This window comes from Acanthochromis polyacanthus, chromosome 5 (genome assembly GCF_021347895.1).
Source record: "Acanthochromis polyacanthus isolate Apoly-LR-REF ecotype Palm Island chromosome 5, KAUST_Apoly_ChrSc, whole genome shotgun sequence".
Classification (NCBI taxonomy): Eukaryota; Metazoa; Chordata; class Actinopteri; family Pomacentridae; genus Acanthochromis; species Acanthochromis polyacanthus.
In genome coordinates this window covers 17524457-17546797 of record NC_067117.1, presented here as the reverse complement: position 1 = coordinate 17546797, position 22341 = coordinate 17524457, and the positions used below count along the sequence as shown (strand labels likewise).

Below are 22341 nucleotides of genomic sequence, written 5' to 3'. Positions count from 1 at the left end.
TTTTACCCACTAGATCATCCGTGGATCATCCATAACTGATACTGTATACACTCACACACACACACACACACACACACACACACACACACACATGCAGTCCCTTATACTGTGTGCACGCCCCGTGAAAGCGTTTGTGTTGTCGTGTAAGCGGGGCATTAACAGTCTTGCTTTTGTGTAGTGGCTTTATGGGCACTTGAAACAAAGACAATGCAACAGTACTGAACTGTTACGCTGTTAGTGAAATGATTACAGCCTTCAGAGTTCCCTCATTTTTCGGTCTCTTCTCCTCTCTCTTATTTCTTTCGACAACAGCTGTGCTTGTGGGGGAGCCTACTTCTTCCCGCTGGGTTTTGTACCCTGGCTGAATCCCCTGTTTGGGCTGGCTTACCGACCCAGTATGTGTGTGTGTGTCTGTGTCTTTGTGTGCGTGTAGAAGAGAGGGTTGAATCCGTCTGGGAATTCTCTCTCTATTGCCATGTCTATATTAAGAATGTGTCTTTGTACAGTATGCTTGTCTCTACAATTTACATGAAACAAACTTGAATTCATATGTGTGTGCAACTATGAGCATGATGAAAAGCTGAATTTAGAGGATGAAAGAGACTTAATGTGAGTCTTTTATCTACAAATATGCTCGGAGGCCCTTGAATACCTGTTAAGACTCTCTCTCTCTCTCTGTCTGTGTGTGTCTTTTTAGGAAGGAGCAGAGCATTTTATCTCCGGTGAACTGCTGGAACCTGCTGCTGCTTCAGGTGAAGAGGGAGAGCCGCGACCACGCCACTCTGTCCGACCTCTACCTCAACAACATCATTCCCCGCTTTGCACAGATCAGCGAGGACTCAGGACGCCTCTTCAAGAAGGTCTGCGAACCCACTCGAACACACAGACACACCAGATACTTACTCCGATTGCTTTTCCCAGTGGAATTAGATGTTATCTGCTCTTTAGGTTACCATCGTTTGTAAGCACAGTGTATGGATTTCAAAGCCTCTGTTACCATGTGTGAAAAGGTGTTCTATTTTTTTTTTTAAAAATGAATTTGGTAGGTAGAGGCTCCTCCTCCTCAGCTTCAAACAATAGCGGAGCAAGAGAATTCAGAAACTGTAGCCCGATATGCTAAATCCGTGTCATTTTTTTGCTCTGTCTGTCCATCTCCCCAGCACCTGTTTTCTGTCTTGGCTCATTTCTTGACTGACAGCAAGTCAGCTGAACCTCAAACAAGAAGAGTTTTATTCTGTCTGTGTTTGATACAGGAGCCTTTTTCTTGTCTCCTCTGATCTTTGCCTCTCTAGTTTGAGAGATAAAAGAGACAAGAAAGAGGAAAACAGAAAAAACAGAGAACCAAAGGAAAAGGCATAGAGAGGGGGGGTTTTACACGATAGAGTTCCCTCCTGTGAGACAGTTTTCCATTTCCAGGATGGACACATTAAAACTAAACACACGTGCTGTGAGAGGCAAATTTGCAAAGATAATGTATTTAATAGAATCCTTTCCGCTTCATCTTTTGATTTACATGCATTTTCTTTGTTTTTTGGGAGTTTTAGAACATGAACATTTCTGCAAGGTGACGTCATTTTGACTGATGGGTGAATGCACAGAGCTTTGGTCTGGATTTCACATTACTACTCTGATTAAGGTTTAAGTTTAAAGTAAGGTCAAAGTGAGGAGGGCTGGGCATGAATGCAAGGAAAGAATGTAATCAGTGGAAAGCCCTCACAGGTATAGAAAGATAAGTGTGTGTGTGTGTCGACGGCAAAGCGAAGCCGTCTGTGTGTGGAATGTCATGGCTGCTGATTCCAACCTGATAGTTTGTCTTTGAACTACAGTTTGATCACAGGCGATGGGAACACACACATACCTCCACCCTCATTTCACTGTCCACCCTGGTCTGATACACCACTACAAAAAAACAAAACAAAACTGTCTTGTCATGGACATCGATTTCCATTTTTATGTTTTCCAACACTGCTTGTTGTTTGGCATGAGGGTTGCTTCCATTATGTCTGGGTCATAAACAGGCTGCACACATACACACAGAGAATGCTCTGATGGCTAATTAAGTGGATAATTAGTCCATTTATAACATTTGCAGTCATCGGCATGAATACCAGTCGTGCCAGGGGCCATGACACACAAAGCACAAACATGCACCACTCATGGAGATGCACACCACAGCCTGTGTAATGCCGACACACTCATCTCTGACACATCCGTCCAGTGTGGAAAAGGGTGCTGAATGATACTGTTATCGCAGTGGGGGGGGGTGTGTGAGAGAGATTTTATCAGTTACAGAGAGGAAGTACTAATGAATCGAGCTGTGTTAATGAGTACACAATCTCAGCGTGGACCACAGACATCAGTGCTAATGAAGCTTGCTAGTTGCTAGTTAATGCTGCAGTCTTGCTGAGCTGGACTACATGACCACAGGGAAAATGAGAAGTCCAAAGGTCAGCATCCACAGTTGATGGATCGGAAGGTTCAGCCATGGCTGATTGCTTTTTGATTGGCTGTGGTCTGGTTTTTGTCACCTAATATGAGCCTCTGACAGCACTTTAAAGAGCGAGGGCGGGACAGTCTCTGTTACTTCTTTGTTGGCTGTGCTACCCTAAGTCCTTTACCATGCCGCTCTGTCAATCTGCTTTCTGTAACGTAGCATCTGTACTCCCTCTTTCCTTCTTTTTCTCCACTCTGCTTTTATAAACCACCTCTCACCTTACCACCCTTAACTTTTTCCTACCAGTTCACCGACAAACCCTCCACACACCGCACCCCCCCTCTCTTCCAGGAGGAGACAGATGCTCAACATGCGCTGGCAAAATCTGCTTTTGCTTTCATTCTGCATTCCTCATCCATTTTTTGTTACTTTCTCTGCTTTTTTCTCTCCTCCTTTTACCTTTCTCCTTACTTGTCCCCTGCAACCTCTTACCTTTCAGTTTAAGTCGTTTGGTTTTTTTTTTGGCATGCACACATTTGTATAATGTGTAAATCTGTATGCATTCAAGTTGTAACTATGTCAAATTTTAAAAGACAAGGGAGTGTACTTTTGCTTGCTACTGGTAGCTCTGCAAATTAGCCTATTTCTAAAAGCTCCAAATGCAGCAACACCCTTAAACTTGGCTTTATAAATATTAGATCACTGTTCACTAAAGCCTTACTGATAAAGGAATTTATTCTTCAGCATAAATTGTAAGTGGCTGATTGGTTTGTATAAAGCATGGCTTTAAACAAATGTTTTCTTAACATTAAATGAAGCTTCCCCACCTTCTCGTGTTACTTGGGTCAATAAACAAATGTTGAGGGATTGCCTGTGGTTTTGGCTCCTTTCACTGAAATGACAAGCCTTGTTGAAAATGGTACCCATGCCTTTAACGTGGCCATTACTAGTGTCCTGGATGTAGATGCACGTCTCACTAAAACACCAGATTGTCGACGAAGTGTGCACTCTGATTTACTGAAGAATTGCATGTTCTTAAGCAGGCCTACATGAGATTGAAAGGCAAACTGAGTAAGTCAAAGCTGGCAGGTTTCAACCCCTCATACAGAGTGTGTATCGAATTACCGTTCTGTCTGTCTCCAAAGCAGCATATTTCTTTTGCCGAATCAGCAGTAGTAAACACAATCCACTGTACTGTCTCTAAAGCAGCTATCTTTTACCTGCTGCTTGCCATTTACAACTTATTTTTAGATGCCTTTTTTTGCAGAAAAATGGATGAGACGAGAAAAAAGCTACAAGATAAATTCTTTATGTCCAGCTGCTTTTGCAGAACAGGTTGTCCAGTAGATCCAAACACTGATTGTTGTGAGCAGTTCTTCAAACATTGTCTAATGTGGAGTTGAGTTGAGACAACATCTTTCGCATTCTTGGGACCTACAATGCAGAATATCATGAATTTATTCTTTAAAAGTAACACTTTCTATATGACAACTAGTGTAGACCTTTAATTCAGAAACCACACCTTGACACAGGGTCTGAATAGTTGTTGGACTACGTCACAGCTCTTCTTTTAGCCCTTGCTTTTTTCTCTTTATACTTCACCTCTGCTATGTATGACTGGATAGGTGGAGGAACTTTATCAAATGATTAAATCTTTGTTCAGTTTATGTGCTATTAAAAACTGAAAGTCTACATTTCCAAGATTCTTAGTATTGACTTTCATTAAAACAAATGACCAGCCCTGCCTCTTGTCACCTTATAAATTACAATTCTCTCTCGTTGGTCAGTATCTGATGCAGCAACCCTAATTCACTTCTCCGCTTCTTTTCCACTTAATCTAACATCTTGTTTTCAGGCAAAATGCTGGTGCCAAAGGTCATCAGAATTCACCTCCAGCTAAAATTTTACCTCGAACCATAAAATTTGACCACATTTAACCAGTTGTAACTTCCGTTCAGTGGCTTCCTATCCGTGTCAGATCAGACTTTAAAGTGCTTGTGATGGCCTTGATGTTTTTGAATGGGAATGCCTCTTCATACTTTGCTGATCTCCTTAAACCTCATAATCCATCTTCTGCTCTCTGCTCCCAGAACCCAGGGCTACTTTCTGTCCCTAGATTTCAAAAGAAATAAGCAGGCTGCATGAGCTTTTTCCTATCGTGCCCCCTGCAGACATCAAGACTGTTTTTCTCCTAATGTAAAATTCATATTTTTACTTTAAGTATTATCTCACTAATATTCCATCTGCATCCGACTCTCCATAAAGTCTGGTACAGTAGTAGACATGTTTGTCCTCCTGGCAAGATCGCACTAAACTTTCTAAAAACCGCTGCATCTCTTTAACCCTCTGTCAGTTTGCTGTCCCTAAAGCGTACTAACATCCAAGCTGTGCTCTCTTTGGTGTCCCTATTTTCTTTTCACTCGAGCTTCACTGTGCTGGGTGTTGATGCTTCATTCCAGATGTTTTTGATCAGGATCTTAGTCTTGTGGGACATTCAGCTTCTTTTCTTGTCTCTCCGTCTCCCCTATGAGCATGTTGTGCTCTCTCCTTACACATGTTTACTTCCTTTCTCCTACACATGTGAAAGTTTTACATGACTTCTTCCTCACATGTGCATGAACTCTTTATACATATTGGGGAGGAGGTCACATGACTCAGGCTCTATCTGTTTGGCAGCAGCTTGAAGTTTCTCAACACTGTCCTGAATGTACACTTCATACATGTTCACCATGATTGTTCAGACTGTAAATCTGTTGGTCTGGTCAGAGGTCTGTTGCTCTTTGTGAGAGAGATTTATTTTTTATCCAATTTATCTAATGAGTGATATTGAGCTACAGAAGTAGAACTGACCTGACTCGATTTTATCCCTCTCTTGGCATCAATATTGAAAATAAGTTAGAACTTTGTCCTTTAAATAGTTTAGGAGAGTCCCAACATGTTTATGCAAATGTGTAAGAGCTGTGAATACATGCGTTTGTGTGTGCACACTTGTGTTTATGTGTGGAGCGTTACTGATGTGTGGGTTGTTGTGAAGTCATCAGTCACTAGTGGCTCCAGGCAGTTATGTCTGGGGAATAGCAGTGCTTGTATTTCTGTCTTTTTTAAAATCTTTTGCAGCTTCGTCATCTCGCGCTCTGTCTTTGGCTCTTTTGTCCTCTTGCCGTCTCTGCTAGCTTGTGGAGATCAGTATCTGCAGCTTCCCCTCCTATCCATCAAGTCCATCACTGCCATGTTCATTTATCTGGATTAAAGGCTTCTCCGTTCTTGTTCGGCCACATAATCTGGCCTTGATTAATGATGGCTCAGTTGCTCGAACACACGGCTCAGTGGGTTTGAGTTTAATTGGTTTGCAGAGAGATGACCAGGTAGACGAAGAGACGGCAGAAGCTGCAAGTTATGATGTTAAGCTTCTGCTTAGGACTGCATATTCACATTGTTCTGCCTTTTTTTTTTTTCCTCACTGTGTCTTCAGAGCAAAGAGGTCGGCGTGCAGCTGCAGGAGGACCTGATGAAAGTTCTTAATGAGCTTTACACGGTAAGGAAAACCCCTGCCCTTCCACTCACAGTATTGTAATCCATAATTATGGGTTGTGGTCTCTTGTGTCTCATACAGTCTAACGGAGAAAGCTTTGCTCATGCGCCTCGTTCTTCTGTTGGGAAGAATGGGAAGCTAAATGTTATTTTACAGTGCATTTTAAAACCAATGCTAAAAACTAAAAATTCAACAAATATGGGCATCAAAAAGCATGGGGATTCCCTGATTTTTCATCTAGTTTTACCCACAGGTTGACATTCGCGATTTTATGCGAAATGTCTTACAATTATTGAATCATTTATGGGTAAATTTGGTGCTAAATAGAATTGGCGCTTAAGTTTTCAGTCAGATAAAATAAAGCACTTGATGCGCTGATGCTGCTGCTGGAAATATTTTGATTTCCGACCAAACGACTGAAATACCAATGGCACCAGCCTCCACTGTACTTTATCTTTAGCAAATGATACCATGCTACAAAGCTAAACCTAAACCTCGCTGTCTGGTGTTTTGATCCTCTTACGCTATCACGAGCATAATAGCGTCTGGTTCCACATGTCCATGGTTCTGCCAAAAGGACTGAGGCAATCGCAGTGTGTTTCCCTGTGTGTGGGTTTTCTACTACAGCAGCTATGGCCTCAGTTCAACCAGGCACCATAAAAGCAAGTCTTATGCTGTAATTATAGTCTGTAGTAAGAAATAGAAATAGATCTGGTTTGAGTGACGCTCGCATGCAAACTCATAGACGGACCAGTGTGTCTGTCTGCAGTGTTGTCGGAGGGTTTGAGCAGAGCAGCATAATAATGGTTCTGGTGGTGGTCACTGAAATAAGGCTGACAGTGCACACACACTCATTTCATGTGTTTAACTCTTAATGGTAAACTCATACCATCACCTCTAAGCAGAGTGGGGCTGATTAGTAGAGGCTGGTTGTGTGAGTCATGCGCTGTAATATTGTGGAATGCCATCGCTCCACAGTCTCCACGATGCTGACTGGCATAATCCTGCTTTTGATCCAGAGGCAGAACTGAAGAAAAAGAGACACACTGGGGAAACATACACAGGCATGTTCATCATGTTCAAATCTCTGCCCTTGTTGTGCAGGTGATGAAGACGTACCACATGTACAACACCGACAGCATCAATGCCGAGTCCAAGCTGAAGGAGGCAGAGAAGCAGGAGGAGAAGCAGATGGGACGCTCGAGTCGACAGGATGACCGTCAGACGCCGCGCTCCCCCGACACCTTGGCCAGCATTAAGACGGACGAGAAACCCGTCCGACGCTCCAGTGTCAAAAAAATCGAGAAGATGAAGGAGAAGGTGAGCAGAGTCTGGTCTGGTCGGGGAGGGGAAATCAAGGGCAGCAAGTGGAGGGAAGAAGGCTGTTTCAGTGTGCCCCACCTGTTGTCACACAGACTTATGTGTGTGTCTCATGAATGATTTATGAGTGTACGACTGGCTTATTGCTGACCTTGTCGGCTACAGCTGGAGCCTGTCACTGCAACATGGTTCCCCACTTGTTATTATCCCTAATCAATACTGAGGCGTTTCACTCTAACACCTATTTTGTCTCTTCTTCCTTCCCTCTCCATCATCAATACTCTTCTTTCCTTCTTTCCTGATTTCTTTACTGCTCTCCTTTTTAACCTGTGTTTTTCTTCTCTCTCTCTCTCATCAGAGACAAGCTAAATACACAGAGAACAAGCTGAAGGCCATCAAGGCCAGGAATGAATACCTGCTAGCTCTTGAGGCTACCAACGGCTGTGTCTTCAAATATTACATCCATGACCTCTCTGACATCATTGATGTGAGTATAAACACACAGTACTACTCTGTTGGTATCATTATGAGCCCTGTGTGTGTCTCAGTGTCGCTATGTCTGAACCACAGGTGGCCCCTCAGTCAGTCTTTTCACATTAGCTTCAGTTCTCTTAATGAAGGCAGAAGACCTTTTGCTTCCCAAGACTTCACACATGGTGTGTTGTGGCCCCCCACAGACAGCCGGTGGCGAGAACATCTAGATAGAATGAGAGCTGTGCTTGATAGTGACACTTCACTGCCGGCTGGAGCAATGGATCTGCCACCAGCGAGTGCTTCTTCCTGATCAAACTGACACACACTGATTAAGCAAACCACACTCAGCTTGGTAGTGTGTACTGTACTGATATGTTCTTATTTTTAAATTTGAATGCTTTTTGTTCAGATTGAAAAATTCTTATTTTTCATACAGTTTTGCTTTAGAATCTGGCATTTACCAGGTAGACACAAAGTTAAATTGTGCACATAGTAAAGAGATTAAGGAAGTATTAATCACGAGATCAATATATGAACATATTTGTGTCATGTCAATAATGCACATATGATAATCTAAAAAATAGTCTATATGATTGACTCTCCAACATAGAAATGGCATACAGTATACTTGTATATGCTTGTATTTTGTGTGCTTTTCATTGTGTATGAAAAGAGACAAAACACACAATGAACACATTTCAGGCTGACTTTGTGTAGATATTGTTGTTAGATATTGTAAAACCACTGTGGTTGTATCAAGGAGCTTCATATTTCGAGTTTGAGTGTGAGAATAGCATTGCTGAAAAAGAGAGCAGCACTCTCAGTAAAACATGTTACATTTTGTCTTTCTGTTTGTACATTTATCATGCTTGTACAATACCTTTGGCATTGCAGATTACAGACCTTTTAAATTTAAAAAAAAAGATCCATTTTAATGGCATTTGATGATTGACATTGAAACAGTGATTAAAAATGAAATGACAAACATAATATAGTATTGCAATCGTGTCAGACATTCAAAGAGAGATACAACATGTGACATCTGAAACACTACATGGTGATACGTAAACTTACAGTGCAACACTTTTAAAACTTATCAAGTACAGATCAGCAGTGTGTCTAAATAGTCTGGCGATATTGCTACATACTGTAATTATGTTGCATTCTGGTTTGCGTCCAGCTCAGGACTTTCTCACGTCATTTCTCTCCCTATGTTTCTTGTCTGCCTCTATTGTACAGGACAGCAAAAAAAGGATGGAATTCTAAAAATCTAACAGACTTTGCAGTGCTTGCATTTCATGCCATGTCTTATTGTGCATGTGTGCCTGTATGTGTGACAGTGCTGTGACCTGGGCTACCATGCCAGCCTGCATCGTGCTCTGAGGACCTACTTATCTGCAGAACAGAATGTAGAGACGTCCAAACACACCGGCCTAGAGACACTGGAAGGAGCGGCCGAGAGTTTGGAGGCCAACGGTGACAAACAGAAACTGATGGAGACCTACAACAACGTCTTCTGCCCTCCGGCTCGCTTTGACTTCCAGTCCCACATGGGAGACACGGTACAGTTGTGGTGTTTGTGTCAGTGCATTTCTTAACAGCAGCTTTATAATATGTTAATGTTCTCGATGCGTGCGTGCGTTTTTCGTAGATGGGTGTGATGTGTGCACAGCAGCCGGTGGAAGGCGAGCTTCTCCAGAGGTGTCAGCAGCTGCAGTCCCGCCTCTCCACACTGAAGATTGAGAATGAAGAGGTTGGATATTTTTCTGCTTCATCTAATGTTATTTGATTCAGCCGTTTCCTCTTCACAACTGTCCTGTGAGATAATCATAACTTTTGTTTTATGTTGTTTTCTTTTCCTAACCGTCGCTTAGGTGAAGAAGACCATGGAGGCCACTCTGTCCACCATTCAAGACATGGTGACGGTGGAGGACTATGACGTGTCTGAGTGCTTCCACCACAGCAACAGCATGGAGTCAGTCAAGTCCACTTTCAGTGAATCCTATCTCAGCAAGCCCAGCCTGGCCAAAAGACGGGCCAATCAGCAGGAGACGGAGCAATTTTACTTCACAGTCAGTTCCAGTTATGGTCATAGAAAATTGTTTAGGCGCTTTAGTGTGATCAAGCCTGTAACTGCTGAAGCTACATGCGTATATGAGCATAATCTGCACGCATGAGACTCAAGCACGTGTGTTTTTATGTGTACTGCAGAAGCTGAAGGAGTTTCTGGAAGGCAGGAACCTGATCACCAAGCTGGAGGCTAAGCACGACCTCATCGAGAAGACCCTTGGAGAGAGTAAGTGGGACTGCCAGTGTCCTTCATACCTTTTAGACATTGTCCTTGTTTCCCATCTGTGTGTTTAGTGGAAGCCCCCCAGTAGGACAGAGATGGGTTCAGGAAAGGTCTGGTGCCTGGAGGCTAAACAAGGAGCACATGAGAGAGGCGAGCAGGGCAGTGGGACACGTCAGGGCTCGTGGAGGGAGGCAGAATGACTTTAATATATCTAATAATCACGAACTGTGTGTGTCTGTGAGTGGAAGGGGAGGTCACAGTGACAGTGACCATATGTGGATGCAGCTGTGTACTGTAGTGTGAGTAGGGGGGTGTTCCTCTGGGCCGAATGTGTCGATGTTTCCACAACCTTGCAGGAAAACCGCTCCTAAATTGTGTGTGCGTATGGCTCAAGTGGGAAGTTTGTTTCCCGGTTTCTGTTCCATCTGACGCCGTTTCCTCATGCGTCCTGCTATAACTGCCTATCTGTGTCTCTTTTCTGTCATAACCCCCTTCCCTCTCGCTCCCCTCCCCCTCTTCCTGTTTCTCCCTCCTTTAGATCAGAAGACTGACTGTTGCCTTGCCAGGTAGGTGTGGTGAAGGAAGGAAATATGTTCAAACACATATGCACACACACTTGCATATACCATAGCAGCTTTAAGGCTTGATTCTCTGGCAGCCAGGGGTATTATTTTCCTTGTCACTGTTTATAGATATTCTCAACACATGTGCATGTGTCTGTGTATACAAATAGAGCGTTACCAGAGTTGTGAGTATAAATAGACTTTCTCTGGAGACATAATGACAGAGTGCTGCTTTTTCTCTCCCCTTTCTCTCGCTGCGTAGTGGACGGAGAAACTCCACAGTACGGAAGCAGGTAATTATCTGTATGTGTGTGTTTGTTTCTGAGTGACTGCTCGCGTCACAGTCAGAGCCACTGCAGATTTGTTTTTAACTCGAGCCACATGTTTTCTCACAATATCCTCCGCCCACACGATGTATTCGCACATAGATGCTGAAAGTGATTTGGGTGTTATCACACAGCCTATTATAACCCGATATGTAAATATAAGCCTCTATTTCTACAGTTGAATCAATAGTTAGTGATGAAAAGGCAAAAGCTCCTTCAGGGACTCTCATGTTTGTAGCTCCCCCTTGTGGCTTGGCTTGTGTTTTGGCCACAAGCTCTTATTTTACAAAGAAATCAGCTGATTGTTATTTTCAAATAATAGTTTCAGCGTATAAAACCACATTTGTATCGACAAAACAGTGGGCACATACATGACCCAGTATATATTTCGTAGCCTCACATCCCAGATTTTTCTCGCAAACCCCAAATAAACAAAGGGAAAAGGAAAAGGTACTGTCTCCTAGCAACAGCTGGGTACTGCGCCCACTGTCTCTCCCCCATGCCTGATACCCATTCCTCCTAAACGTGTGCACCGATGCATGTACATGTGCAGACGTGTGTGAGGAAAGAAGTGTGCTGTGTGTGTTTTTTTTCCACATCAGTCTCCTGTCATGTGTTCTTCTAACAGGAGCGTTCTTCTCTCCCCTGTTGTAGGAGTCGGGTGAAGCCATTCCTCTGATGGTCGAGAGCTGCATCCGCTTCATCAGTCGCCATGGTGAGAAAATTCTCCAGTGAAGTGATAGGTTTAGCATCAGCGTTTTCAGTCTGCTCATTGGTTGCATTGTTATGTCAAGTGTGATTGGTTCTGGATCAGTTTGAAGTGGGGAATTTTTTACCAGAACTTCTTACCTCCAGATCTGCAGAAGTGGCGATGAAAACGAACTAAGGGTCTTGATTTTAGCGTGTGTGTTATGTCTGTGTAGGTCTGCAGCATGAGGGAATCTTCAGAGTGTCAGGCTCTCAGGTGGAAGTCAATGACATCAAGAACGCTTTTGAGAGAGGTAATTCTATATTCCAGCAGGAAGCATGAATTTTGTGCGTGTTTATCAAGTGCTTTTATTATGTTTTTCTCTCATTTTCTTGTCTTCCGGATGTAGGTGAGGACCCACTGGCTGGGGACCAGAATGATCATGACATGGACTCTATTGCTGGTGTACTGAAGCTGTACTTTAGAGGGCTGGACCACGCCCTCTTCCCTAAAGAAGTCTTCCATGACCTCATATCCTGTGTCTGTACGTGTCCCTTCCGTTCCTCTGTTTGTGTGTTTAAGAGTTCGATTGTGTGACTAATCTCCTGGGTGTCGTGACTTTGTTATTTTCCAGCAATGGAGAGCCTCCAGGAGCGGGCAGTCCACATTAAGAAAGTTCTGCAGTCCCTGCCAAGCAAAACCCTTATCATCATGAGATACTTGTTTGCCTTCCTCAACCAGTGAGTAGCAGGACGCTTAGAGGTCAAGTGTTTGGGTTGTTGAACCGCAAGTGCATCAGTATCAAGTGTGTGTTCATGTGGAGGGACAGTTATTGTGAATAAATGATGGGCGAGCTCATAAACAAAGCCAGATGGGTGGACAATGAAATGGTAGCAGCTAAAAATCAAAAGATGTGTTTTCCAAAACAGTCAGATTATTAAATTAAATCCAACATAATGGACAACAAGCTATGAAGATTGTTACACACTTAAGGATCAGTTTTCATTTAAAGTAAATTACACGGGCAAGTGTGCCAACGGCGCATTTACTCAAGTTTGCTTCACCAAAGAACACTGCATTGTCTCAGCTGAGCTCCCAACCTGCATCAGTCTCTACTGGAAGCATGTCAGAGGGTGCAGGTTGAAAAAGACTGAAGTGAATCACTGTTATTACCACTGAGGACAAGATGTATAATTAAAGATGACAGCCTCACTCCTGGACCATTTCAGTAAATGTTAATATCAGTCACAGGAAGAATGAGAAACAAATTCAATCAGTTTCAGTGTCAGTCAGTGTACAAAAAGTTTTTTCAATTTATATTTATAACGTCACAGACAAGAATAACTGTTTGCACAATATATGGCCAAAGGAAGCAGACACTTATATTGGTCAAATAAATGTGTATAAGGAAAACCAAATCTTACTGTGTGTGTCTAAAAAAAGAAAAGACAGTTGTGCATAATTTAATATAAAGCACAGAATATCAGACTTTCCTAGCAACGGCACTAATATGTCGACTTACAGCAGCTGAAGAAGCTTCCTCCTTCCTTCCTCTCCATTTACCCCATACACACTCATTTGTTTCATAAACATCAACTTGCACTCGACTTTCTCACACCAAATTCTAAACATCCTTTAACCTTTGTGTGGAGTCAAGTATGGGCCGTAATAAAAGTTCAAAGTGCACAAAAAATAACCAGCACTTCATTACTCAAGGAGCTGGAAACGTTCCTTCTTGAGAAACAGTTTAATTTCCCCCCTTCAAATCAAGTTTATTTTTATAGTTGATATTGCACAGTGTCTCAATGGGCTCCATATTGTCACATAAGCTCAAGTTCACAAAAAAAAAGACAAGGGCGAACTCTGCAAAAAGGATTTATAAAGGTATACGAGTCTCAAAGCCATGCCAACAAATGGGCAAAACATAAATTTTACACATGCTCGCATGCATGCATGCACACAGATAAAAAGGGAGTCGTGCATTCCATTCTGTCCAATCCATCCTTGAAATCCATGACAAAAACCTTCAGTAAAGGGAGGCAACAAAAGGGAGCGAAAGACAGAAACCAATGGGATGTGGGAGACCTGACATTTTAGACTCCTGGGTAAACCAAGTGGTCCCAGACACTTATGTGGAGACAGGGGAGCTTCTTCCTCTGCTTCAGTGATTTACAGTCGATCCAGTGCTCTTGTTTCTTCTCACTCACACACATTGTGTCTCCATCACCACAGTTCTGGGTGCTGTTTACTGTTGGACCTCTTCTAGTTTCATATACACAGATACTGGTTGCATTCACAGCTTCATCACTAGGATGTCATTGTCTGCTAATAACATGTCACAGTTGTTGTATGCATAGTCTGCTTTGTGCATGTTATGTTTGAGACAGACGAAGGAGATAATTCCCTTTCAATGACTCTGCTTTCCCTTCCGCCCTTCAGCCTGTCCCAGTACAGCGAGGACAACATGATGGACCCCTACAACCTGGCCATCTGTTTCGGCCCCACCCTGATGTCTGTCCCAGAGGGCCACGACCAGGTCTCTTGCCAGGCCCACGTCAACGAGCTCATTAAAACTATCATCATCCACCATGACACCATCTTTCCTGGGCCACAGGACCTGCAGGGCCCCATCTACACCATCCCCGGAGCAGGAGACGACTTCTGGTGAGGCTATAGGATGAGGGCGTATATGAGAGGGACGTTTAAGGAGTGACAAGACATGTAGGGGACAAACTTAAATTGCAAAAGCTAGTAGAAGGGCAGGGGGCGTCGTTTCCAAATCTTATCTAATTACAGTAGAGGGGGTGGTTGATTTAGTGGCTGCTGGGGAGCCATGGGGGGCTCGGCTCGTCTGCTCCACTCTGGGCCAGGGGGCCACGAGGATCAGCTTACCCTCCATCGCACAGAAGATTAAAGCACCGCCTGACCACAGCAGCCCAGGAGAGCACAGCATGCACACACACACATACGCACCACACCACACAACACACAATGGCTAACTTTCAATTTTACTGTAATGACAAGGCTTGGCACCAGTTATTATGATTACCGCCAGTCAGTGCAGTTGTATAGACTGTGAGTCACACTGCAGCAGCAGCTTTCACTCTGCTGTAGAAAGTGTAGACAAAATATTATCACTCAGGCGTAGCTTTGAGTTTTCAACCTATAATTTCAGAAAATGCACATTTTGGGGATTTAATTGAATGATTGCATTATTTTGGACATGTAGATATGAAAATCTTGCTACCTTTAAATTAGCGAAAATCACTATTTTCAGAAAGCTTCCTGGCAGTTTGGAGGATAATGTAGATGATGTCGTTGATCATCAACATAAACATCCCCAGTTCAAGAGTAGGAAGTTTGTCATATCTTGTCACATCTCCTGTATCATCTCTCTGGTATCTTTCTCTAACTGAAAACATCATTAAAACCATTATAATAAAAACTTAGGTCAGCTTTCTGAGGTAGGGAGGATACAAGTTGATACCTTCCTCCTTAAAATCCCAGCTACAGTTCTGGATGCCCCAAAACCAAGCTGTAGGTTTTGAAATGCTTAAAATCTGACAGTCAGGCTTGTGGAGTCACAGAACACATGGAATGGCATCATGTAATCAGGACAGAAAGAAGAATAACTGTATTCCATCAAAGTTACAAAAAATACTTAATCAGATTACCAATGCATTTATTGTAACTCTGAATTGTTAGCAAGATTACAATTTCAATATATGTTTCAAAATAAAGTGATTACTACTCACACACACACACACACACATCACACAGTACACCTGAGTACCAGTCATCTTTAGCACATTTTTCTCTTGTTTGCATGTCTTCGGTATCAGGATCAAAGTAATAAAAAGTTTAGCTATAATAGTTATATTAGGTCACCGGCTACATTTTTTAACTAGTTATCGTACAAATAACCAACTGAACCCTGCTCATTTTGAACACGTTATTCAAAGAAGCGCAGAAGGTTGCAGGACAGTTATGATCTCAGCACTCAGCAGTGGTGTGGTGTGTACATTATCAGCTTATGTAACTCAGTGGACGACTGTGAGCTCAGGCATGATGTCAGTCTGAGATTTTGGTCTCTCCTAACCTCTCCTGTCCTCTGTATCCTCTATATCCTCTGTAGTGACAGTCCACACTGTGAGCCCCCCCTTGTGGAGGAGCCGGCCCCTGACACCGTCTCTGTCACCCACAACAGTGAAGATGGTGCGTAACACACACACACACAAACATGTAACTACAAGCACTATATATGCCGTGTGTTTCTTGCTGTCACCAGTTTATGAGATTTCATCCTGCTTTTCTCACCAGTTACTGTGGCTTTAACCTTTAAAACCAGCTTACATCTCGCTCTTAGTAACCTGTTAGTTATGCTTTTATGTTACTGCAGTTTTTAACCTTTGTGCAGTCACCATCTGCAGCAGCACTAACCTGCTATGCACTAATCTTTGCTCCTCTCTCTTTCACTTCTCTCTTCTCTCTGAATTGCTGCTGCCTCCCGCTTCTCTGCCACTTCCTGCCTCTGTCCGCCATTCTCTGAATCACAGGCTCCTTGGCTGTTTCAGAGTCCGACCCGATCGAAGCCATCGCTCGGTTCGACTACACCGGACGAACCGCTCGGGAGCTATCGTTCAAGAAAGGTGCCTCTCTGCTGCTGTACCAGCGAGCCTCTGATGACTGGTGGGAGGGTCGGCACAATGGAGTGGATGGACTGGTGCCGCACCAGTACATTGTGGTCCAAGACACGTAAGATGTGTTGTAACTAGTCATGATAGGAGAAACATCTGCTAAAGCAAGAGAACAGAACTGGGTCTGAATGTCCTATTTTTGTCTGTTATAAATGTTGGTTATGATATTTCACCCCCTGACCAAAACACACCCTTCTATCAAACACATAAACAGCAAAGGTCAAACACTTGTTGATTAGCTAAAAGTAAACTAGTTCACTGGAAATCCCCGTAGCTAAGGAAGTTGATCTGCCATCAGACAACCTGCCTATCATAGTAAATCAGTTTCCTTTCAACTTAACTCGCTGTTTGATCAAGCAGACTGGTTTGTTTAAATCAGTGTTAGGATTCCTGACACTTCTGTATTTTCAAGCCATGTAGTTACAAACCTGAAAAGTTTAGGCGCCCATATCTGTCAGTTGAATAAGACAAAATGACAACCGAAATGAGACTTCACTGCTGCTGATCGCTCTATAGCTGCTATGTAGTTTCCTACATCAGCTTAACTTGTGAAATTATGCTAATTATCAGTGGTTTACGAAAACTCACAGCAGATGTGGTGAGTAAAAGGTTATCAGTTTCAGTCATAATAGAAAAGAAAAAGAGACTTACAACCAGGTTGACAAATACTGGAGTTACCCTTCAAGTTACAGTGGCTTTTCTTCTGCCTATGACACTGTAGTTTTGAAAAGTAGAAAACATATTGTAAGTAGTGTTTCTGTTATACATTTAGTACAGCATAAACAGTTTTCATCACTGTTCATACTCCCTTTTGTCAGTCTAGTGTTGCCGATTTGGATAACAATAAAAAGTATGTGAAGTATTTGCTAATTAGTCATAAAGTGACACTAATCACAGCGTTTTCTTGCAGATGCGATGTGTCAGTGTGGGATCTGTTCCTTCCTCTGCTGGTTTGGCGCAAGAGAAGTGATTTCTAAACTATTGTTTTAATGTTTCAGGTCTGATGTGGGACGGGGAAGTCCAAAGCCTGATGTGGACAGCAGGGACCTGCTGGAGGAGAGAGTGTCCACTAGAGGCAGCGCTGCCTCTCCTACAGGAGCTCATGTGGCTGACATCTATCTGGCCAATCTGAACAAGTGAGTTTACCTTCTTACAGCATATCATAGAGGTTCAGTTGAAGTTTTAGTTTTCAGTAGGACATTTACCATGCGTGTTTCAGACCATTTTTCTCATACTACAGGATGTGTAAAAGCCCAACAGATTTTGAAATCAGACCCAAAATGATACTACTGTCTATAATGGCATGTCACACACTACTAGATGTTAAGATTATTATGCTAGAGGGAGCAGTCAAGGAGACGTGCATCACCTCAAATGATCTCATGCAGGCAGCTGTAAACAAAATGAAGAATGTGGTGCAACAACTTACTGTTACGTAAATAATACTGTGCATCATAGAGGTGCATCACCTACCTTTTAAAATGTACTGGGGAAGAATTCAGGTGACATGGTGGAAATTCATGCTTGTATTTGTCCAGTGCACTTTTTCATGTCATTTGTAATGTTTCCCTGATGATTATACCCATCCTGATTTCATCTCGTGAGTATAAGACATGTTTGATATTAACTGTTTGAGGGAGGTTTAAGACTGGAGCTGTAAAGAACTCAAATTACCAACCAATCTGGATTGAACTTTGGTTCCCACCAAGATTTCAGACGAGATTAATTCTCCAATTGTCTGGATGGGTGAAACAGAGAAAATTACCCTGAAACTCCTGTTTCTTGAGATCTGTCTTGTGATTTTGAACAATATGGTAAAAATACTTGCAAAATCTAATCTCATTCAGGTTGAGGAAACGGCCAGAGCCCGGGAACATCCGAAGACCGTTCCGCTCAGAGAGCGACACTACGAGTCCAGGAGCCAGTGGAGGGGGAGGAGGAGTGAGAACAGCTTCTCTTCCTGTTGGCAGTGCTCTGGTAAAAGAAGCAGGAGATAAACGACCAGTCAGTGCTCACAGCATCCTCAACTCTGTCACTCGCCACTCCTCACTCAAGACCAAGGTACTGAAATTGGAGCGTCTTTTAGCTGCAGCAGCTTTCTATATTTGCTAATTACATGTAGACTGAATTTGGAAGGCATTTAATTGAGGCCCTTGAACATCTACTCCTCCTGGTGCCTCAGCAGAGCTCAGAACGTCATCAAGGACAGTTCACATCCCAGTTCTCAGCTTTTTGATCTGTTGCCCTCTGGAAGGCGCTACAGATGCATAAAAGCAAGGACAAACAGACTTAAAAACAGCTTCTTTCTGAGAGCCATCACTACCCTAAACTCTCACATGCCTCACACCCAGGAAATAATATAGTGTAACTGTGCAGTATATACCACTGCCTCATTCACTTCTTCTTCCTCTTCTGAATATTTAGGTGGAGAGTCCACAGTTGCGGAAGACAACTTCAGCAGGACGGTCCAAGAGCTTCAGCAACCACAGACCGCTGGACCCTGAGGTCATAGGCCAGGTGGAGCACAGCTCACAGGTACTGCTCTCATTTCACACCTACTTACTCCTTTTCTTGTAATTGTGCGTGTTTACCTTTTATCTATATCTCATATCTGCCTCCTGTGTTGCAGGACATTGAGGCGACCATGAGCTCTACCCTGAGTGAGCTCAGTAAGCTGGAAAGACAAGGCACCCCGAAGCATACACACACCCCTGACGTGGTCCTGGACACACTGGAGCAGCTGAAAGGTGTTGGAGGCGGTGGAGGAGCTTCAGAGCCTTCTAGTCCACTTCACTCCCGTCTGCTGCGGGACAGCGAGGGGGGCTCCTCACACGCCCATCCACTTCAGCGCAGCGCCTCCTCAGCCAGCGACGTTCCCTCCTCCTTCCGCCCTGCCAAGAGCCAACCGCGGAGCCCCCTGCCCTCGGCCACGTCCCCCTCTCTGTCCTCCTCCTCTCTCTCCTCATCTGTACCTTCCTTTAGAGAGCTGCGCCCTCCAGCTACAAGGCCCAAGCCGGTGGTGTTCCCAAAGAGCGGCGGAGGGAGCGGCAGTCCAGCGATGGGCTCCCCGACCTCCACCGTTCCCCCTACGCCTCCTCCTCCCCCAGCAGGCCACACACACTCGCTCCCTCACACCCCTCCTCCCCCTCCGCCACCCCAGTCTAATGACAAATCCTGCCCGGCTTAGGTCACCTCAGTCTGAACGGCAACACTGATCCCTACAAACTCTTAGATTCTTACAGCTCTTCTACCAGGTGCCAAAAGCACTTCATTTATTTCACACAAGACCCCTAACCCATTACTCACATGTAGCATTCACTTGTTGGTGTCCGGGCCACTTCTGTCAAGAGTTTTTTCTGCTCCCTCCTGGCAGCTCTGCTTTACTACAGGTCAACTATCACAGGCCGCAGACCCTTCAGAGATTTTCCTTTTTCTTGCCACCACAGAGATTCCAGAGGTCGCTGGATTTTAAAATCTTTGACAAGGGAACAGGACTTAAGGTGGACACCTACAGATCTAAAGCTTACATACACTAGTTTGTGACGTATGAATTTGTGTTTGAGTGGGCGTGCAAGAGTGTTACTTGCCTTTACACACAGACGTACGCGAGGAACTAAAAAAAAAGCACTGTTTGATTATGTATAGTAGACATGACAGGAGTTTTTTTTTTTTTTTCTTTTAGAAGACCCCATGACTAGCAGACTGGGTGGGCGTGCTTGATTTCTTTGAATAGACTGTGAAATGCTAAGCTCTCACTCTTGTGTAGAACTGAAACACACTGACTTGCTGCTTCAGAAGTGGAAGACTGGAGTTAAAGGTGGACTTTTGGGATGATGAGAGAAACGAAAACTGGGCCAAATATCAGTGTAAGTCATGTGATCAAGAGCTTTACTTTATCACTTCCTCCAGTGTTTGATATGTTTGTGATTTTTTTTTTTTCAATTGCCGTTTAATACTAGTACCACAGCAGGAGCATAACATATACCTAACACGGCCAACAGTAATTCTAAATCCATATATAGCAATAAAAATAATGAAAGCTGGTAATTTGTGGCATTATGCTGCTTCTCTCCTGCAGCTCTGTTATGTGTGTAGGGGACCACTGAAACCCAGCATTTTTATATTTAATGTTGGACTGTACACACACATGCACATTTTCCCCCAAATGTGTGTGTGGTGGTGTTTTGTGGCAGCTAGACGCCTTTTCAGGTTTTCCTTGCATGCTGGGGCCATAGACAGCAGCCACAATAGCGAGCTGGCTGATTGCAGTACCAGCTACGAGACAACTTCAAACACCGTCACATCTTGCTCCTTTTAACTATATACTTCAGACTTAACAGTAAAAAAAAAAGGGGGGTTTCATTATTCTAATAGTGTGTATGTATATTTAATAATCATGATGATAACTGGAAGCACGGAGCTGAGGATCCTCCTGAGTGTGTTTAGATAAAAGCACAACCAACCACCTCATCTGATGCGTTCTTAAGCAAAGTTTTCTTTATGTTGTTTTGAAATGTTTTTTTTTTTTTCCCAGTTGATGCTCAGAATCTTTTAGGGTAAAACTTGTAGCCGTCTGGGTGTGTGCATGTGTGTGCGCCTGTGTGAGCATGCATGGAAAGACAGCAAGTATGCACCTCACCCAACTTCAGAAATGGATGCCACCCAACAGCAGCGGTGTGTAGATGCACAGGAAAACTCTTATCCCATCATCTGGAGTACTAGTAGCCTTAGTGTTGGAAAAATAATGCACTCTATACATGTGACCAGGTAAAAATCCTCCAGGGATACCTGAAATGTCTTCAGTGGGGGACCAGCTTTAAGTAGAAAGAAGACGAGAAAACCCGAATCTAATATTTGTTTGGTATTGTTTGCTATTTCCAAATTTGGATCTGGTGGTGAATTAAGGAATATGTGAATCATTTTGCAAACACTGACTTAAGAAGTGGACACATGTCATTCAGGGTAAACTGAATAAAGCCTTTTTTTGTCGTATTTCTTGAGAAAGTACTGAACTCACTTTACCCAGGTGTCCTATCAAGCCTTTGCCCCTTCCCCAAAAATACAGCACATACTGCATTCCTTTATGCTCTCTTCCAGGTAATGAATTGTAATTGTTGAGGTTTTTTTTTTTTTTAAATCTCTGTATACTGTTTGTGTATTACCTGGTGTATTTGTGTTGCTCTTACCTCATCATGACAACTGGAGGGACTGTGTATGTGTGTATGTTTTGTGGTGCAGAAACATGAACTCGCCTCATCGACACACACGCACACTCTCACACATACAGACATGCATGTGGGTGGTTGGTGTGTTTTGTCCCGGTTGTGCTGTCAAGGGGAGCTGGGACCCTCTTCGATCTCAAATCAATCATCGTGCACTTGAACAACTTGGCTTGCATGTGGACTAACTGTGTGGGGATGATATGTTGGAGTTGAATATTGTTAAATATGCATTTTTGTGTCCATTTGAAAACAGCAGAACTAAAAAAAAAAAAAGACTGTAATGTCAAATCTATTTATAGTTGTCTCTGTATTACTGGAGAATCCTGTGTTCAGATGTACTTTGTATATACAATGTTGTACATTACAGAGGTACACTCTTTTTTTGGTACAATATTGTACAGTAATAGCAATAGTAGTTTAATCAAATAGGCCTTATATAATTCTATGTGTAGTTCTTGTAGTAGATCTGTTTTTTAATAAACATTGCTTGCTATAAAGATTCTAGAGTTGTTTGTGGCATTAAATTGAAAACATTACAGTTCAATTCCAGTAAATTATCTATGAAATATAGATTTTTAAAAAAAATATATATATATATATATATGAAATTTGTCCAAAGTACATTCAATTTAAAAACTTTGATTATCAAGAATTACACCAAATGTATAAAGATATAAAGTGGAAAATTAGGGGTTCTATTAACCAAAATCTTAAGATGAACAATTGAAGCTGTGCAAACAGAGGAAGGAAGGATATCAACAAAACAAAACGGTACTCTGCTACATGGGCACT

At 43.0% G+C, this 22341-nt stretch overlaps 1 protein-coding gene across 4 annotated transcripts in view; it reads left to right on the top strand.

The window, feature by feature from the left end:
• srgap2 (SLIT-ROBO Rho GTPase activating protein 2) overlaps nt 1–22048 on the top strand; it is a 59668-nt gene extending 37620 nt beyond the window's left edge. For 2 of the 4 annotated variants that reach the window (XM_051948114.1, XM_051948112.1), the window contains exons 3-23: nt 698–860; nt 5907–5969; nt 7071–7286; nt 7645–7773; nt 9101–9322; nt 9412–9513; nt 9635–9832; nt 9972–10056; nt 10592–10619; nt 10879–10909; nt 11597–11657; nt 11866–11943; nt 12040–12174; nt 12265–12370; nt 14070–14294; nt 15766–15845; nt 16205–16385; nt 17326–17463; nt 18175–18388; nt 18752–18862; nt 18957–22048. In XM_051948114.1, the coding sequence (XP_051804074.1) occupies nt 698–860; nt 5907–5969; nt 7071–7286; nt 7645–7773; nt 9101–9322; nt 9412–9513; nt 9635–9832; nt 9972–10056; nt 10592–10619; nt 10879–10909; nt 11597–11657; nt 11866–11943; nt 12040–12174; nt 12265–12370; nt 14070–14294; nt 15766–15845; nt 16205–16385; nt 17326–17463; nt 18175–18388; nt 18752–18862; nt 18957–19514 (3124 nt within the window). In that variant the 3' untranslated portion in view covers nt 19515–22048. Of the gene's footprint in view, nt 1–697; nt 861–5906; nt 5970–7070; nt 7287–7644; nt 7774–9100; nt 9323–9411; nt 9514–9634; nt 9833–9971; nt 10057–10591; nt 10620–10878; nt 10910–11596; nt 11658–11865; nt 11944–12039; nt 12175–12264; nt 12371–14069; nt 14295–15765; nt 15846–16186; nt 16386–17325; nt 17464–18174; nt 18389–18751; nt 18863–18956 lie in introns of all 4 variants that reach the window. The other 2 variants (XM_051948113.1, XM_051948111.1) reach the window with 1 other exon arrangement.
• Nucleotides 22049–22341: the final 293 nt, after the last annotated feature.